Genomic DNA, 19,375 nt, shown 5'->3' with positions numbered 1-19,375 from the left:
GGGACTGCGACATGGGTAGGGCAATGTTTGCTGCATAAGTAGCTTGAATTTTGACAAACAAGCTCTATCCTGGTTTCATCCAACCACAAAACATTTTCCAGGCAGCTTTTGAGAATGTTATTTTTGAGTATCAACTCTTTCTTGGCATTCTGAGACTTGCCAGTGTTAGTCCGAGTGCTTCATATTTTGTTATACATTTTTATTCTACTTTCCACCACTGAACTTGGTGGCCATTCAGAGTGATAGTAGGCTTCACAGTGGCTTCCTGCAAAAGGATGCTTGTTTGGATGCGGAGATAAGTGGATGGCCTTTTATAGGCAGAGCCGTTTCAATGATGCACAGGAAGCAATTTTAGCCGTGTTATGGCATTTGTTAATTGTGTAACTTAGAGCCAGCAGAGAACATGGATCAGAATACTTTGGAAGTATGATATTTTAATTCTAGACTCTTTTTAAGATATTTGTTGACAGGTAACTCATTCAGTCCTTCCCTTTTTTTCGCTACAACACTGACTGGAAAAGGGACATACAGAGGGGTCCAAATACATATGCTAGGTACTATAACTAGCGATGACATTGCGCACTACTAACATGAAAAGTTATGAACATTTCACATATGACATCTAAACAAAAGTAAAAGTATATAAATATCACAATGTATGTTCACCATAACAGTGATGAATGAATAAATCTCAATATGTATGCTTTACCTTGCAGAACTTGCTCCATGTCACAATGCTGTCCTCTCTAGGTACCATCCCTTTACAAATAAATAAACAAAAACATACAAAAATGTACTTTTTTTAAATTTATCTTTGATAATAGTCTAATATTGTCAGTAATTGAAAATATTTATAAGTTAAGTTTTGTTTTAATTTTCTTTGTTTTTTGTTTTTTTTTGTCTTGTGACATTTAAACGCTGAATTTTGGTTGCCAGGGTCAGGGGCATAGTAACAGTATTGTAAGCATTGCAAGTAAGCAGCATAACTTCAATTATTTCTACAAGAAATGCCATCCGCACGCTGGCCAATTCTGCAGTTTGGCCCAAATGCCAAGCAACAGGATTAGTGCCTGTTAGCGCAGACATACTGGACAATAGTTGTCATCTTTCAGACCAAATTCACCAACATGGTAGATAATGATGTTGACCTGAGTATTTTGAGTATTTTATCAGGTATTTGGGTTAGTTAAGACACCATACGCTGCACAGTTCCCTGATATTGCTGCAAACAAAACACAACGGGTCCGATTCATCAAGGCACACATTCTGAGCATTCGTAAACAAATGCACGGAAATCGGCTCTGTGTACTCCCGAATTCAACTGGGAACAGATCTGAAGATATGTGCGCATGTGAGTTCGAGTCTGCTGTGCTCTAGTACACACTTCAGGATACGTTCAGTAACTGTGGGGACTACAAATTCGCAAAAGAACAGTAAAAAAATAAAATTAATGTCACCGGTTAATAATAACGGCATTAATGATAAAACAGTAAAAAAGTGTTTTGTTTTTTCCCCCATGAAATACATGTATGAGGAAGTCCTTAATATCTACTGAAAATTAAAATACATTTTTACTGTTGCTTCTAATTGCAAACACATGTTATAGCATGCATATGAGACTGTCATCACTAGTGATCAGGACTTAGACTAGCCCTGTAACTGGAGCAAGATACATGGCCGAAAAACAAGTAACTTTGCGATGCCCAGAGCTTTATTCGGACGTGGCTGTGTGCGCTTGTTTGGGGCACACCCTTACTGTAGGCTGACTACAACCAGACGCCCCCTCCCTGTCCTGTTCACTCCCTGGGCTCTTGTAAGTGTCCTGTGTGCTCGAAGATGGAGCGAACATGGCTACATTTACTGGCATGTGGTCTGGTTCTGGCCATGCTCAAAGTGATTTTGCATATGATACGCTGAAAATCGTCAGAAACATGCCTTGATGAATCAGGCCCAATGTGTGGCTAGCATAAGAAATAAAAAAAAATAATGTCAGTAAATTAAAAATAAAATTTCAGTGCTGAAAAATCATTACACCAAAAAATATAGATTCAGATGGTTGGGTCTGTGTTTTAGATAAATAAATGGACCACAGTCAGGCTGTGTATACTGTATCCCATAAAACACACAACGTGGACATATAGTCTTAAATGTGTGTTTTAAATTTGATAAATCATATAGAATAATTCTGAAACATTCACAGAAAACACAACTTGTCTTGTGTACTGAGGGTTATAATGTTGACAAATTGTAGGTTAAATGACAACATAAAACATATATCCTAGTTTAGGGGGACGCACTATCTGGGGCTGGATGCAGTCATTTGCCACTTTGTCCAAGGAAGATATTAATTTCCAAAGTGATAGGAATTCACAGATAAATATATAGTTCTGTTACATACTGATCTGCTGCCTCCTTGCAAGCCATTTTCTTTTGCTTCATTTCCAGGAATGTCTTGCCATTATTCCTTTGATTATTGCATTAAATTCCTGGACCATCCTCTTAACCAGCCTGGACTATTCTACCTGATTACCACCACTCTACACAGATCACGCAACACTTATTCTCTTACTATACTGAAACAACCTACCGACACTCCTCCCCCCAAGTTATTGCTGTGCGCCTGCATCGTACAGCCCCACTAAGTACGTTTTCCACACTGGCTGAACTATTAATAAGGGGTTTATTTATTATTTAGCAGCGGTACCAACCATTAAGTATCGCTGTAAACTACAGTCACATAATGTAGTACCACTGCAATTTATTATGAAGGCGCTGCTGGTGAATGCAGAAGGTGAACATGTGCAGCTAATGTCTGCGATTGTGCAATGGATTTGACCTGGCAGGGGATCAAGCGAATTCTTTCCAGCTTCACCGGACTCCATAGGAGCAGGTAAGGCAACGCCACCCTGAGATGGCTTTAGTTTGCAGTGAAAAGCAATGCTCTTCGCTGCTTGATAAATCCCTAGCATCGCAGTCCCATTGAGTTCTATGGGGACTAAAGGTAACAAATAAATTCTCCTGTGTTAACCCCTTCATAAATTGAGTTAAGTCCTGCCATAGGCATTTTGGGCTATTGCAGCTTGTTAAATAGACCCCTAAATAATTAATAATAAAATCACATTTCCTTACTATGGGGAGATTTACTTGAACTTAAAATGATGTTACGGCCTATAATTCAGTTCACAAAATATGAACTAAAGATTTCCATATCTAAGTCCTTTGGTTTACACAATAAAACGGGGACAAGCATGTGATAAAGCATAAGAATACATTAAACATACCACACAACTTCTTTCCCAGCATTTCCCGCTGTTCTGAGTTCAGACCCCTCTTCGTGCAGTATGAGAATTGCCAGCTGAGGGCTTCAGACAGTAGACTCCAAGGGGCTGCCGGTGGATTGGAGAAAAAGATGACATCCTAAAAATAAACAAGTACACAAAATAATCCATTATGTATAATGGGACATTGTTCTATTGGACAGTGTACCCTGTAAAAGGTGCCTAAAGAAGAATAATATTAACAAAATATTATGCTTAACCATTCAGAGGTTTGCTTTCATGTTTAAAAGCATGCAATTAAAATCTCCTCGATTTCTTTGGGTAACACCAATACTGTTTTTCCTTTGTACCACTTTTTGTAAATACTCCTGATTATGTTTAAATGGGTTGTTCATTTCTGAACAGCCTACCTGCATTTTGACTGTTTCCTCCCCTCCCTGCATGCAACAAACAGGCAGGGGTGGTACCACAAATTTGTACATGGTATAAAGAAAAAGTCCAGAAACTAATAGGTAAAAACCTTAAATTTAGAAGTACTTTTCTGCTTGATTATTTACCGGAACTCCAAAGAATGAGACTAGGAGGTGGCAGAGCCAGATGTGGGCAGACAAAACACTTTTTATTCTTGTACGAGGGAATTCTAATTAACGTGATTGCTTGGTACAGAAGAAACTGGGATTGGCTCTTGTGGCTCTATATTCGCCTTCTGAGTTTTCTCAGCGATCCTAATGTGAACAATCACTATGCTATTGGGTTACACAGCATTCAATTTAAACTTTGAATTAAGTGACATGGAAAAGACCTGAATCTAACAGTTCCAAGCACAACACTGATAGTGGAGGCCATTACTGAGAGCCTGGTTCTAAAAGCAAAAGAAGTCAGGTCCCTGAATGTCATTTTGATGAACTGTCTATATACGGTGGCTCAGGCATTATGGAAGTGGTTAAGGAACTCCAACCATTAGTAACGTATACTATAATTCCTTCCCACAGCTAGAAGAGCAGTGTTGTGTCCAGACCCTATGTCATGTGCAATGCACTCATTCCCAGCTGCCTTATCAATGGTCAGTTTGCCGATAAATAAGATAGAAGAAAGAGCGCTGCAACTCCGCCAAGCCATCCACTCCGCACACTCAACAAAAGTAAGATGTTGGCTCTCTTGAATTGATGGTTTATCAAGCACTGGAGGGTGGCAACAAAATGGTGAGGATCATAGACAACTGAACCCAGTGATTCTGATTATTGTGGTGCTACAGAATAGTTTTAGCTTTGGGTGGAGATATTCATTAAAGCATAATTAAGAGAGATTCTTACCTTAGGGTCTGAGCTGAGCAAATTGAACCAAAGCACTGAGGCATATGCTCCTACAAATTGACTTTGGTTGGAGATCACGACAAATGGCAGAGTTGCAGCCTGAAACAGACAAGATCACATTGATATGCTAGTAAAATGATTAAAATTAAAAGCTTTAAAAATGGGAAAAAAAACAATTTGGAAGCTAGGAAGCAAACGATAGACTATAAAAAGGTGACATAGGGAGTTGCATTAAATTCTCAAAACATTTCTTGTCTTTTCAGCAAGACTTACAAAACAGATATTAAAGGTACATTCATGGATTTGATCAGCCCATCTTTATTTTCAGAGTGTTTAACAAAGTGGAGGTGAAGGAGAGAGACATAGTTGAAAGCTAACACTTTCCTCTGTTCATACACATCAGTCATTTTTAATAAAACAAAACCTTCCATGTGCACTAATTGATAATGATTCAGAGTGAGATGTATGACCATTTGCGCATCGTATCGCTGCACTTTCTGAACGTCCACTGCGATAGTGAACATACCCATCTTTAGCTACTTAGACCACACAACATTTTGTCACTGTATAAACATGGTAAGACCTCATCTTGAATATGGAGTACAATTCTGGGCACCACTCTATAAAAAAAAAGACATTTAGGAACTAGAAAGGGTTCAGAGAAGGGCGACAAAATTGATAAAGGGTATGGAGTCATTAAGTTATTGAAAAAGGTTAGCCAGATTAGGCATGTTTACTTTATAAAAGAAGCGTCTAAGAGGGGATATGATTACTATGTGCAAATACATTAAGGATCAATACAGAGAACTTTCATGGAGCCTTTTTACCCAAAGGACTGTACACAGGAAACACGGACACCCCCTAAAGTTAGAGAAGAAGAAGTTTCACAACCATAGGGGAGAATGAGAGGCTGGGCGCAAGAAGGGAGGGGTTGTTACATACAAAAGGACTAAAAGACAAATCCTAAACTGTGCCCGATGTAAATTTCTTTGACTTCATCAGGGACACCCCCTGATGAAGTCACTAGATGTGATGAAACGGGTTTGGTCAACTGAAACAGCACACGTAGCAGACCACGCCCCTTTGACGTCACGGCGTCTCCTTTGGCGTTCTGAAGCCCAAGTAAGGCTGATCGCGGCTGGGACACTGATGTGCGGCACTACCGTGGCTCGCATGGGAAGTGGGCGTTAAGATAGGAAAATAAACCTTTAGATGAGCATTTTTACAGCTTAAAATGTGGGTGTTTTCATCTTTTATTGGAATAAATAGCGACAACGGTATCACTCTACAAGTTCTTTTTTCTCTTTATCTCTCCTCTCTCATATGCATTACCCTCGGTGAGGAGAAAACAAGGCGATAATACAGAGGAAGTGTGGATACCTCACCATAGTGGTGATTTTAAAGGGTTGAACATTTATCATGGACAATTAATTCACAAAACATGTGTTTGTGAAGTGTATCAGACATTTATGCATGTAATTGAAATTAGATATTATGCAATATATTTATGTGGTCCAATCAAAGAAATTTACATTGGCCACTGTTTAGGGTTTGTCTTTTAGTCCTTTTGTATGTAACAACCCCTCCCCTCTTTTGCTCAGCCTCTCATTCTCCCCTATATTTGTGTATTGATTGGAGACAACAGGCTTATCTCCTTGTGAGGCAGTGGCAGCATCCAATATTCCTTTCCCAAGATCCCCATTAAGAGTGCTTACCAATTAATGTATGTTGGACTATCTAAGTTTCACAACCAGCAAAGGAAGGGGTTCTTTACCTTAAGGGCAGTGAAGATATGGAATTCACTGCCAGGGAAGCTTGTGATGGCAGATTCAATAGATATGTGTAAGAAAGGGTTAGACACATTTTTAGCAGAAAAAGGATATCCAGGATTACGACCGATAATTAAAATGAAGGACACTAGTAGATCCAGGGAGAAATAGGACTACAATATTGGGTCAGGAGCAGGGCCGTCTCTTCCATTGGGCACGATGGGCAGGTGCCCGGGGGCCCTGCAGGCAAGGGGGGCCCGTCCGAATCGTAAAAAAAAAAAAAAAAGTTTTTTTTTTTTTTTTTTTTAAATACTTACCTTGCGGTCACATCAGCGGTGATCCGGCCCCCTTCCTGGTCCCCTCTTCCGTGCTGTGCTCGCAGTGAATGCTGGGCGTGATGTCACGCCCAGCATTCACTGAAACCACAGCACGGAAGAGGGCAGAAGAGACTCAGCGATGCGAAAAAAGAAGAGGATCGGACTTATACATATATATATTATTATTTTTTTAGGGGCCCGGTACACTGCATTGCCCGGGGGCCCATAAAGTTGTTAAGGTGGCCCTGGTCAGAAGGGATTTTTCCTGATTGAAACAGATCGGTGGTTGCTTTATCTGGATCAATTTAAAAAATATAAGATCACAGGAGATCCAAAAAATAGTTTGAAATTGATGGACTGTTGTCTTTTTTCAACCTCAACAATTATGTTACTATGTAACATGTTCTTGTATATATTCACAAGTCGGATGTAAGTGTCTGAGGAATGTGTCTGTTGTCAAGCAGACTCATCTGCTACCGATTCAGACCCGGGTACATCTGAATGTGGCATACATATGCATACAATCGCAAATTATACTTAAACTCCACGCTGAATCAGGATCTAAGTGCATTTCTTCACAGGCATTAATAAAATCTGTGAACTCCCGTCTCAATCTCCATCGCTCTCTTGCCTTGAAAACCTCAGAAACTCAAGACAGAAAAGATAATAAGCTGATCAAACCTGCCTTTGTGCACATACATTAATGCAAGGATATTACAGCAAGGGAAAGGGAGAAAAAGAATATATAAAACAGTCCTTGCATAACTATATTATGAGACACTCAGCCAGACCCTGCACAAACAACTAAATAGACATGACAACATAGTACCTCTAACTTCAAATGAATTTCCTCGTAGTCAAACTGTGTCATTAAAGTAATGATATGCAGCTCTTCCATGACACCAAATGATCCCTAAAAAATATCAACAAACCCAATAGTATCAACACCCTGAGAGCGCTATGTAGCAGGGAAATGTATGCGTAACCGGATCGCCAAACCCATACTTACATCATTTGCACCTTTAGCCCCTTTGCCTCGCATTCCAGCTTTTCGTTCTTTCAGTTGCTAATGGAAATTTACAAGTGTTACATTGTTGCACACATATTACATTGTTCCTTTCTAACAACTAACCGGTCACCACCCATAATTTTTATAATCAAATTAAGTTATTCACACAAAATAATGTTAAAACTTGTATTTCATTTTTAAAAACTAGAAGGGAAAACTTAACCTATATACGTATATTTTTAAAAAGTGTAGGTCAGTGTTAAGATGTTCAAAGGTTGAGAGCTTTGGGTAACTTTAAATATTTTAAAGCATCAAAATTACTTAATATAGATTTTTTCAGTATTTTATCATTCAGTTTCATGAACTAAATAATTGGTATTATTTTCGGTTACAGAATATGCCAAGTAAAACTGCTAGCAAATTGGTCTTGGCATTCTATACACTTTGCTGTGTCCACTAGGGATTTTATTCAGCTAAACCAATGTGGCTAGTTGAAACCTGAATAATGATTCACATAAAGAGCACAAACTAAATACATTTCCTGTCCTAATGTACTAAACATACATACCTTTTTTCCAAAATTACATCAGACCTATTAATTTGTATTACTTAAAAATCAATATTCTTCCTAATTTTTTTCATTATTTAATATTTTCAAACTTTACCAGTAAAAAGTTCCATACTCAAAATTTACTAGTGTCCAAAAATGTCTCAGAATTTGGAATAAAAACAAAACAATAAAACAACCAAGAATTTGCCTTGTTCAGCTTAAGAACACGTAGTGGAAGAGACTTGAGATATATTACTCATCTATCCCAAATTCCTGCCTCCATCGCTTCATAAAGAGTAGACATAGAATCGAAATTTCTTAGTTTGATTTCCCTTTCAAACCTCTGGGGCTTTCCTAAACATACAAGACCAAACCTTGCACTTGTTCAAGATCTGGGAGACTTACAGAAGCTTAGATTCATCTCTGACTTTTCTGCTATTGTTCCAATATGGGACAATTCTAATTTCCATCAAGGAATGTTCTCCAATATCCAGATCCTGAACTGATGCCGGGTGTGGGGTACGAGTTGCAGAGGACAGTAATTTAGACAACAGTTACAGAGAGAGTAAAATGTCGATTTGCTGTAATTGCGCCATCTACGAAATGCAGACTTCAGGCAAAAGTGATATAGAAGTAATTCCGACAAACCTGCTATAAAGTTTACCAGGAAAATATGCGGCACTGAGATTCACATAATTTAAAATGGCGACAGTTACATTTCTGCTATTAAGGGAGCAATGTAGTGTCCTACCCTTGGTAAAAAAAAACATTATAGAGCTGCCGGGTTCCAATGTCGCAAATACAGCAATCTACATTTTACTATCGCTTTAACTGTTGTGAAAATTCCCGTTGTCGCACAAACAACTGCCACCGGATGCCGGAATATGATCTTTCAGAGGGGGGAGATTTCACTTGAGTCTCTTCAAATGCAATACCCTTAATTCCCCTAGATTCTTTGATTATATACAGAGCAATCATTTTCTATGGCCTGTTCCTTAAAATGAATCGCTTAGAGATAGAACATATTTGGAAAAAAAATTCATCACCAATAGAAAAATTAATTATCTCTTCCTCTTATAGGGCCTGAGTCATTAAGGAAAGCGAAGCAAAATAAAAGGAGTAACTTTGCACCTTGGCAAAACCATGTTGCATTGGAGGGGGGAGGTAAATTTAAAATGTGGGGACAAATTTGTTGTTGGTCCTGCCCACATGAGGCCACTTAAAGTGGCCCTGGGAAAAATTCTTGAAGTTCCCAATCCGCCCCTGACTCAAAGTATGTCCTGAAAAGGATAATATCATACCTAGTAGGTCCCCTCAGTTAGTGAACAATCAATATGTTGAAATGTCATTTTTCTTAGAGCACTATCACATTAAGGAAAATTCCTGTACAATGTCATAATGACAGCAATACCCAACACGCATACTGTGTTGTGACTTCTTCCAGGGTAACACAATAGCATGTGTGAATGTACATTCTGGTAGTATTTTAATAATAAAATAAAAGCCAAGTTTTAATAATATTTTGTGCAAATACCCACATTTGAACCCATGTTAAATATTTAATTGTGGGCTCCCACTATATAACTTAAACCAGGCAGGTCAAAGTTAAAACCCAAATTGGGCCAAATACAGTCTAAGTTTGAGTGTCTAAGATGATGTCACGCCCAACATTCAGTGCAAGGGAAAGGAGAGAAGCAGAGGAGAAGAGGAGGGTGCTGGTCCCTGAGCTGCGAGATGAAATTCAGCGAGTAAACTACCGTATTAACGTTTTTTGCGCGCAAGATTACCGTATTAACGGTAATCGTTTTAACGCGCTCGTTTTTACAGCGGCCGGAGCAACAATTGAATACCCCCCTTAATGTACATTTAAATTCTTAGACACAGTTTTAGACAAATATGTTATTTACTCTGTGGTGAGATGCACGAGCACAGACAAATTTTGCTCCTTCTTAGACAAGAGCAGCAACCACTTCATAGTGATGTACGTTATTGCAACAGTTAGAGAACATACCAAATGTTTGTACTCTACCACCAGTCCCTCTCCCTGTGCATCTTCCAAGGCCTTGGCATCTGGGCCCAACAAATTAAATATGCGGTATCTTTGAAGAAACAGAGCAAATTAACTTATTAACTCACATGCAATGGTTGAAGTTGAAGTTTAGAAGTGGCGGTATCAAAAATTTAATAGGAATGTAAGTGAATGGAATTTACTAGGTTTACAATGAAAGCAATAGGATAAGTGGCAGTATGGCATACTTCCGTATACACCCCCACTTCCACCACTGATCATATGAAAAATAAAAACTAATAAAGGAAATAAGGCTTTAGTGATCAGGAGAGCGTTTGATATGGGGTGTCATAGCACATGAGTACTGCACGATTGTCTTACCCTTTGATATTTGGAGGATTCCTGTTAAAAAAGAAAAGTCTAAGTAAATAAACGTTGTGACCCACAACCATAACCAAAAACACAGAATAAATATTTTACTCCTATATATAAGGCACTAGGCACTTTTTTCCCCTCATACCTCAATTATATAACTAGTTTCCAGCGAAATGATTGGCTAGTTGGGCCTGCCCACTGTTATTTAACATTTTCTACATCACTAAATTTCATTGGTGTCCTAAGAAGATTAAAGAAAGGTTTTGTCAAGTTAAATAAAATTTAAAATAAACTACTTTCTTTACTGAAAGCCCAGGATAGGTGTTTTCTATCACCCAGGTTTCTCCGAAAGAGGAGGGCACCTTTATCCTGGTCCATCGGAGGGCAAGGCTAAGCGGTTTCCTTTTGCCCAGGATTCTTCCAAGGCTTTACCCAGGGCACTAAATCTTCTGGAATGGGGGAAACTCAGAGTGTTCAGGGGGTGGGAACCAGCAGGCCATAGCCCCCACCCCTAGATTGGGTGGAGTTGTCCATAAGGGTCTCTGCACTCTGACAATCCAGGTGAAAAATTTCAAAAATGAAAAGGGCAAGTGAAAAACAAAAAAAGCAAATAAATAGCGGCTGAGTGAGTCAAAAGGCCAGGGCAAAGGAGGTGAAGTAGAAAAAGAACTTTGAAAAATAATTTTGAAAACATATACTCTATGCTTTATTCTTTCAGTGGAGTTTCCCATCCCCCATCTTCGGCAGAGGCTCCATTTGTCAACAGAGCCAGTATCCTCCTTCTCTCTTGCATACAATGCCACTGACATTAGTGAGAAAAAAAGCAATGATTTGAAGATCCTTTTAAAGATCAGCACATTTGTGTCATAAAATGTAATAGAAGTTGACTGAATTGATTAAATGCAACATTTTAACACCAATGAAAATGTTAAGCGACTTATTCTGGTCAGAGTTAAGATAAAATGAAAAGTCAGACCCAAATAAAATAAACCAGTGGAATAGACAGGCAGCCAAGCTGCATAAACATACAAGCAGACAAATGAGATAAAATATAGGATTTAGAACGTTTATGTGTTTGGAATGGGAACTGATAACTTACTTATCTATTGCATAAGGAACCTTCATGGAGTGTCTGAGGTGTGGGAGATTCACAAGGAGTCTAATGAGAACAAAAACAACAAGCAATTCATATTATTAATGAAATATGTCTGCTAACTATATAATATAATTCCTTTAAATGACCCATTTTCATCTTTTTTAAGATTTTTAAGAGAAGCTGAGCCATTATAATAACATAAGCAGAGTTTATTTCGCAGATCAATGAACAAGAAACATAAAATTGACGTAATGGCATTTCCCATGGCTGGAAGAGTTTGAAGTGATTTGGAGGTGTAGAGGAACGGCAAGAGAAGGGAAAACAGATTTAGACACCAGCTGGAACAAGAAGGTAGCGGTGACTTTACAAGGGGTGTTTAATAAAGTTTTTTTATAAAATCTGGTAGACATGACTAAACTGCACTGAATGCCTAACCTCTGTTTTATAAAATCTCCTTAAACAGGTCTCCATGTAAAAAGCAATGGGGTTCTACACAATATAAACAAAATACTACTATAATAAGTACTACCTTTTGGCTTTATGTAGTAAAAGAGCAGCATTTATCCCCTAGACCTCCCCATAATCCATCAAAAGTCCAGCAGGTCTTTTCACTCATAAGTAAGAATAGGGAGTGGTTATCGGTGCCCAGAATGTCCCCTCTACACCAGACATACTGATTAAAACATGACAAAAAGCTATTGTGCTGACATTTTTAGCACTATATATTTTACACTGGCTTCTTGTTTGCAGAGAAGTGCGATTTGTAGACTTTTCCAGAGCGGGAAAAATGTATAATGTTGGCTACACATACTGTATGTAGTATTTGTAAAGTATGCCTATCCACAGCAGATGCATACTTTGATGAAAGGGAAAATTCCAGCTGCTTTGTGGAAGTCAACACAGCTAATGGCAGGTTAAACGATGATTGGATGTCACTCCTGTCTGTACGAAGCTTGAATCGTATTATTCCAACCATGTACAAAAGTGATGGATGCTAATTCATAGTTTCATCTGAAACTAGTTATTCTGTGGTGGAAACAGCTGCAGTGAAACAACCGCCAAGAATGAGAAGACCCATTGGTTTGTGCTGGCTGAATGGGATGACAATTGGTTGAGAGCACCCTTTACATTTTGTATGGAAGTGTGGCATTTATTAGATTAATCCATTGAGTCGGGTGAAGACTTTTGTAGTACAGAAAGCCATTTCTTGCAGTAAAGAAATTGTGTGCCAGAACAGGCTATGGTCTTCAAGATATTCTAACACAAACGTTTTGGGGTCCAGTCGATCCCATGAGGTCATAAAGAAGTTTGATGCCACAGATATGCATAAGACCAGACCAGGTGAGAGAAGGTACCAGAGTGGCTAGAGTGCAGAATGAAATTCAGTGTATCTGACAAGGCTAAGAGAGACAACACAAAAGATAGGTGACCTTCTGATACATCGGGGGACATTTTGTCATTGGTTTCATATTTAAGTTAACGTGGAACTAAAGACATGAACAAAACAAACATTATGGGTCTGAGTCATTAAGGAGAGCAAAGCAAAAGAAAGAAGTAAATATGCACCTTGGCAAAACCATGTTGCATTTGAGGGGGAGGTAAATTTAATATGTGGGGACAGATTTAGAGTTGGGGTAGGGCATGTCCTAGATCAACTTTAAGTTTCAGTGTAAAAATAAAGTTAGCAAGTATTGTGTGCTACATGCTAAAAAAAAGCCAGTTTTTCTTACATAATTATCTTACATGCAAAATAATAAACTAACTTGTACCCCTTGCATTTTAACATGGTTTGTCCAGGATCAAATTTACTCCTTTTTTTGCTTTGCTCGGGCTCTATGACTGTATGCAAACTGCATCTCTTCAGTCTTTAGTAGTAATAAACTTGAAAGCATATTTTATTACATGAATGCTGTGTGAGGTTTTCATTATATTCGTGTGTAATAACAAATAGTATAGCTTATATTTCCAAAAACGATATAGTGAAGTGCAAATCACCTGTTTAATGTTACTGCCTTTTTAAGGCATTGTTAGTAATACAACAAACACTGCCTTTAAATTAGGAATTTTACACTTGCATAAAATCCATTTCTCTTAAACATAGGCTGCCCAGCGGCCCCAAGCGTCCTATACGCCAGGGCACTAAACTAAACTAAGGCCTAACAAGAAGTGGGGTATAGAGGGGGAGGAGCTAGGGCTAGGTGTAAACTTTCTTCAAGTGCCCAACGCCTATTCCCACTACACAGAGAAAAGAGAGTTAAACTGCATGATATCATTGACTAAGTGTTATATATATATACATATATATAAATACACACACAAGGGTTTATTTATGAATGGAGATAAACCCATTCTCCAGTAGAAAGGTGTGTATTCGTCGGAGTTAGGGCTTCTCCTAATTCATCAAGGGGTTATTTTCCGGCTACCGGCTTCCTATTTTTAAATTTCCCTATTACTCACATTTCATCTACGGTTTTCAATTACTTTCAAATTATCATTATAAAAAGTAGGTGGTACTGAGATGTTACAGAAAAAATATGCACAACTGTTAATGATCTGCTATAACTGTCTTAAAAAAACCAAAAAAAAAACCGCTACAGGTAAACAAGACGGGCTGTGACTAAATGTTCTATATACTATGTCTTGTCAAAGCAATCATTTTTTCCCCAAACTGGACATACAGAAGATTAAGTGGTAACAGTAACACAGAGTATTTCAGCTCAGCCCTCCAGAACGTCAATTATTTATTTATATAGCGAAATAAAATTTTGTAGTGCTTTATAATTGGGAAAAAAACACAGTAATAAAACAATACTGAATTGTTAGCCTGCGAGCAGGGCCCTCTTATCTCTCTGTATGTATGTATTACCCAGTATTGTTTTATTATTGTTTGCTCCCAATTGTAAAGCGCTACGGAATCCTCTGGCGCTATATAAATAAAATGTTGATCATGGGTAATCTAGACAGACAGACAGACAGAGAGGTAAGTTTGAAGTGGGAGGCCTACATGTAGCTTATCCAAGCATTAACAAAAACACTATAGGAGTCATGTGATGGTCCTGTGAAACTGATCCCTGAAGCATGTGCTAATTAATGTTTATTGGTGCACACAAATACCAGCCTTGTAGCCTACTTACCTGGCTCTCACACATAACTGTGTACTGGTTTTCAGCACCAAAGGTCGATTCAAAGGATAGCTCATGATTGGTTGCTTCTCCACCACAAATGATCTGATGGGAAGAATTTACAAAGGTAGGTAAAACAATGTAATCACAAGAACTGAAGAAGTGCTAAACATTGACATTTCTGAGCACTGATGATGAAACCTAAATCTGCGCAGAGCCAGGACACATAGTTTAAAGCAGAGATTGTCGAGGACACACATATATGGCACATATAAGGTAAATATAAAATTATATTTAAAATAATAGAAGTTTGCCTGGCCAGATAAATTCTGTGATCTCAATAAATCATTCTTTTTCAGGCTGTGTAGGCAGCAGGATTCTAGAGAGTCTATTAGAATTTGTCAGAACAATATCTAGGTTTTCCAAATGGCAAATGCAAACATATGCAGTGTTCAGCAATATGTGCCTAAGGGTCAGGGCCGGACTGGCCATCTGGCACTTCTGGCAAATGCCAGAAGGGCCGGTGGCTTGATAGGCCAACCCAGCCGCCTGAACAGCAGCCCTTCCGTGCACGCTGCTCGGCGGACGGAAATTCAGTGATGTGCGGCCAATGCAAGTAATCACGTGGGATGGCACCTGTCACGTGGTGCTTCTCGGGCGGGCATGCAGACAGCTGGATCGAGAAGTGAAGCAGACTGCGCGCACTGATGTAACAGGGTATGTAACAAGGTATGTATGTATGTATGTATGTATGTGTGTGTGGCTACAGTATGTTAATATGGCGTGCATGGACGCAGTATGTTAATATGGCGCACGTGGACGCAGTATGTTAATATAATGTGTGTGTGTGTGTGTGCGCGCACTGTTAATTTAATTTCGGGGCTACCTATTAAATGTGAATATTATTATTGTTGGGGAGTTTTATAAATCTCATGTACCCATTTTTTATTTTATTTTTTAAATAGGGACTCCAACATTCCAGGATCAAGCAAAGCAGAAACTGAGCTCAAGAAACCAGCCTCCACAAGTGGTGAAAGTGACAAGACAGGTAGGAGAGAGCAGGACAGTCTGCCTACTGTCCTGAATCTGGTGGGGTAGTCCTGAATTTGGACAATTGTCTCACTTAGTCAGGATTTGGTCCAACTGCAAGGACAGTTGGGAGGTATGTCCCGCTTCACACTGTACTGCTTGTGAAGACAGAGCTGTGTGCATCTAACAGTAGTGCACACAGTACTGTCTGTGTATTTGTCTAAAGTTTTTATAAAATGATAACCATGTTACATAATAGGGGGACTGCTGTCTTAAAATTCCCTGGGCCCCCTGTGCCTTTATCCAGCTCTGGTTCGGGGAAGGGAACCGATAGCTGCTCCTAGTCCCTGGATAGGACACAGACTGCAGAGCAAGCCGGGGAGCTCTAAGTATCACAAGATTTGGTAATCTTGTGAGACAAAGAGCTTCCCTGCTCACTCTAGAGGGAGTTCCCACCCTGATGGATGTCAGCAGCACCAGAATCATAGATAAGTACAGTAGGCTGGGGGTGTCATAATGTGGCTGGGAGGGCATGATAAATGTAATGTTTTATTAAAATATATGCATCAATGCCCCATGTTGACTACACCACCAGCACAATGTGGTCACGCACAAACATTCCCAAAATTTCTCTTGCCGGTCCTGTACATACCATTATCTGATACTGGTAAGCCCTATGCTGCAAATAGAGAGTCAAGCTGCACGCAAATACATCTGTGTTGCACGGGACACCGCATAACAATGACCTTTGCAAAAAGTACTGTAATATTGTTATTATCTGAACAGAGATGGGCCTGTGTGCTTTAAATGCCAGGGCTGATTTTTAGTCTTAGTCCGGCCCTGCTAAGGGGACATAAACATGCAGCATATTGATACTAGGAATTCACAATATAGTCTATTTGATTTTACAGCCTAGGTGCCTTGAAATAACATGGCATATACCTTACAACCAGGGTAGACCAGAGATAAGGATTGATTCTCCAAGTCAGTCTTGTTCATTTACCTCTGTACAAGATCGCACAGCATTTCAAGTAGTCTCTGCTGCAGGTTTTGGGGGTCAGTTTTCAGGGGGTCTCCATCATATGACACTTGCTTTGAAAGCTCACTAAGGATACCCAGTAGACGTTTCAGCTGGAGAAAAACTTCCACAGTCTTTGTCACCCTGAATTATAAAATATTGGAGTAAGAAATTTGAGAAGTGTTTATGTAACTTTATGTTATTTTTATAGTCAGCCTACAGAGAATAGGAAACAATGCTCTATGCTTTGATATGTTAATTACTACTGCAAATACTACTACTACTACTACTACTGTATATACAGAGTAGACCAAAAAATTTAAATACCTGGCTAACTGAGGGATAAAATTGAAAACATATAACATCCTAGCATGGGCAGATCTGAACCCAATCAAGCATTGATGTGATATTCTGAAATGACACCTCCACCATCAACCAGGTGTCAGTTGAGTGACTGTATGTGGCAGAATGAGGCTGCATCCTTCCTACATGATTCCAGGCCCTGGTAGGCTTAATGTCATGGCGCATATCTGGAGGCTCAGCACCCTACTAAGTAACCCACAGATTGTAAGCTTGCCTCTCTGTCTGGCTGTAATACCCAGTATTGTTTTATTACTGTTTTGTTCCCAATTGTAAAGCGATACAGATTTTGCTGGCATTATATAAATAAATGTTGATTGTGACTTTATATTGGCATTTTTTGTCCCACTACCTGTAGGACTTCATTCACCACATTTTATTCAGCTCGCTATTCTTCCTCCTGGGCAGGTTTTCTCCAGCCTACATAATAGTAGACCTGTATTGAGTAGAGGAAAGTGGTCTGGGAGCAAGTATAATTGGAGTCTGAAATTGATTTTGAAGCCAAAAGGAGACTAGATTAGAGACTAGAGGGGAAAACCCTATTTTTTTGTGCTTACTACATAGTACACAAGACAGTAATGAAAATCAGCTATTGGCTCTTTTACCCACAGATTAAAGAGCACTCCATCAGTAATTCTTACTTACCAAGCTTCTAACTGCTTGAGACAAGTGCTTGTATCAGCTCCAATGCATGATAACCTTTGCTTTTGATGCCAAGCAGTTATTTCTTCACCCAGGAAACCTAGTAGGGTCTCGCAAAGCCCAAGCAGTTCTTTTACCTGGTCCAGTACCTCCTATAGCACAAAACAAAAACATGCACACATTGGAAGCTATACACATAATACCAACCAATGAAGTGTTTGTGAATAGTTCTCACTACATATTGCTACTGAAGATCAGGCAGCGGGCAGTAAACACAGCCGTATCGCATAGCATTAATATTGAAAAGATAAAACAAAAACTGTTTTAGCAAAATGCATCACTTCCTGTAGTCAAGTAGCAATGCGTAAGTCAGACAGAAACTAAAGCAACAAGTCAAATCAGACGAAATGCGAAATGGAATTTGCAATAAGGAGGATATTAAATACATTAAAAAAATACAATATTTAATTTGTAGAGATCTTCAGAAAGGGTAGTCTATGCCTATTTCTGTCCATGGGTTACGAAGCTGTTGTTCAGCCTGAGCGGCAAGTGCCAGTTGGCTATACATGCAAGTGACCAAACTAGATGAGATCCAACTGTTTTCAGGCCGAGCATTTGGATAGTTTCCAGCATCAATGGAGTCTGCTAGTGTGGTCAGAGGATGATACCATGTGAGCCACAATAGCAGTCATTTACTGACTGCCTTTACTCGCTTGTTTGATAATGATCCAACCAATTTTGAGCATGGGGTAATTTTTGACACCACACACAGTATATAATTTCTCTTGCCCAATTTCCCTGCAGGTATCAGCATAAGCGGTATCCCTTAATAAAGACATTCTAACATACTGCCACCATAGTTACCATTATTGAGACTATGAGAGACACTTAACCAGACTGTAGTCAGACATTTTTTAGAGGACTCAATACTCTTAAGTCAATAAGCTTAAAGTATTAAATATGCAATCTCACACCCAAACACCATGAAACTGCGATTCACATAAATTACTAAATGCTATTTACAAATTGAAAACTATAGATTCCTATTTGTGATGTATTTGGCATATTGTGAATAACAGATTCACAATAAGTGCAATGGTGGGGATCTGAGCAAGCACTTCATATTGATAAAAAACCAATAATTAACTTAATTGTAACAAGACAATGTAGGTTAGCGTATAAAACGGTAATATGTATGTGATCACATCCATTAAACAGCCTTTGCTTACGTCAGGATCTAACCATTATCTCTTACAATGGGCCTGTACATACAGCACAAAGAAAAATTAGATAATGGTACTTCGTGCATACTGTTATGCTTCTGTGAAACAGACGAAGCATATTGTTACCACTAAGTATCTTTTAAACAATTTCCTGAAAGAACAGATCAGTACTGACAGACCATTCACCGAATACATAAATTGGCTTAGTAATATTAATAGATCCACAATGTGGAAGCCTCCACCATATATACGGGAGAAGTGCACAG

The 19,375-nt window shown here is 38.9% G+C and overlaps 1 protein-coding gene across 3 annotated transcripts in view; it reads right to left on the bottom strand.

The window, feature by feature from the left end:
* STAT2 (signal transducer and activator of transcription 2) overlaps window positions 1-19,375 on the bottom strand; it is a 60,512-nt gene that overhangs the window by 11,117 nt on the left and 30,020 nt on the right. For all 3 annotated transcript variants that reach the window (XM_075199529.1, XM_075199526.1, XM_075199528.1), the window contains exons 8-18: window positions 17,890-18,038; window positions 16,870-17,028; window positions 14,850-14,942; window positions 11,719-11,778; window positions 10,626-10,646; window positions 10,248-10,335; window positions 7,687-7,743; window positions 7,507-7,590; window positions 4,592-4,690; window positions 3,282-3,417; window positions 710-759 (exon numbers count right to left, since the gene is read on the bottom strand). In XM_075199529.1, coding sequence (XP_075055630.1) covers window positions 710-759; window positions 3,282-3,417; window positions 4,592-4,690; window positions 7,507-7,590; window positions 7,687-7,743; window positions 10,248-10,335; window positions 10,626-10,646; window positions 11,719-11,778; window positions 14,850-14,942; window positions 16,870-17,028; window positions 17,890-18,038 — 996 coding nt within the window. The remainder of the gene's footprint in view (window positions 1-709; window positions 760-3,281; window positions 3,418-4,591; window positions 4,691-7,506; window positions 7,591-7,686; window positions 7,744-10,247; window positions 10,336-10,625; window positions 10,647-11,718; window positions 11,779-14,849; window positions 14,943-16,869; window positions 17,029-17,889; window positions 18,039-19,375) is intronic.

The sequence above is a fragment of the Mixophyes fleayi genome, chromosome 2 (genome assembly GCF_038048845.1).
Source record: "Mixophyes fleayi isolate aMixFle1 chromosome 2, aMixFle1.hap1, whole genome shotgun sequence".
Taxonomy (NCBI): Eukaryota; Metazoa; Chordata; class Amphibia; order Anura; family Limnodynastidae; genus Mixophyes; species Mixophyes fleayi.
This window is presented reverse-complemented; position numbering and strand designations above follow the sequence as displayed.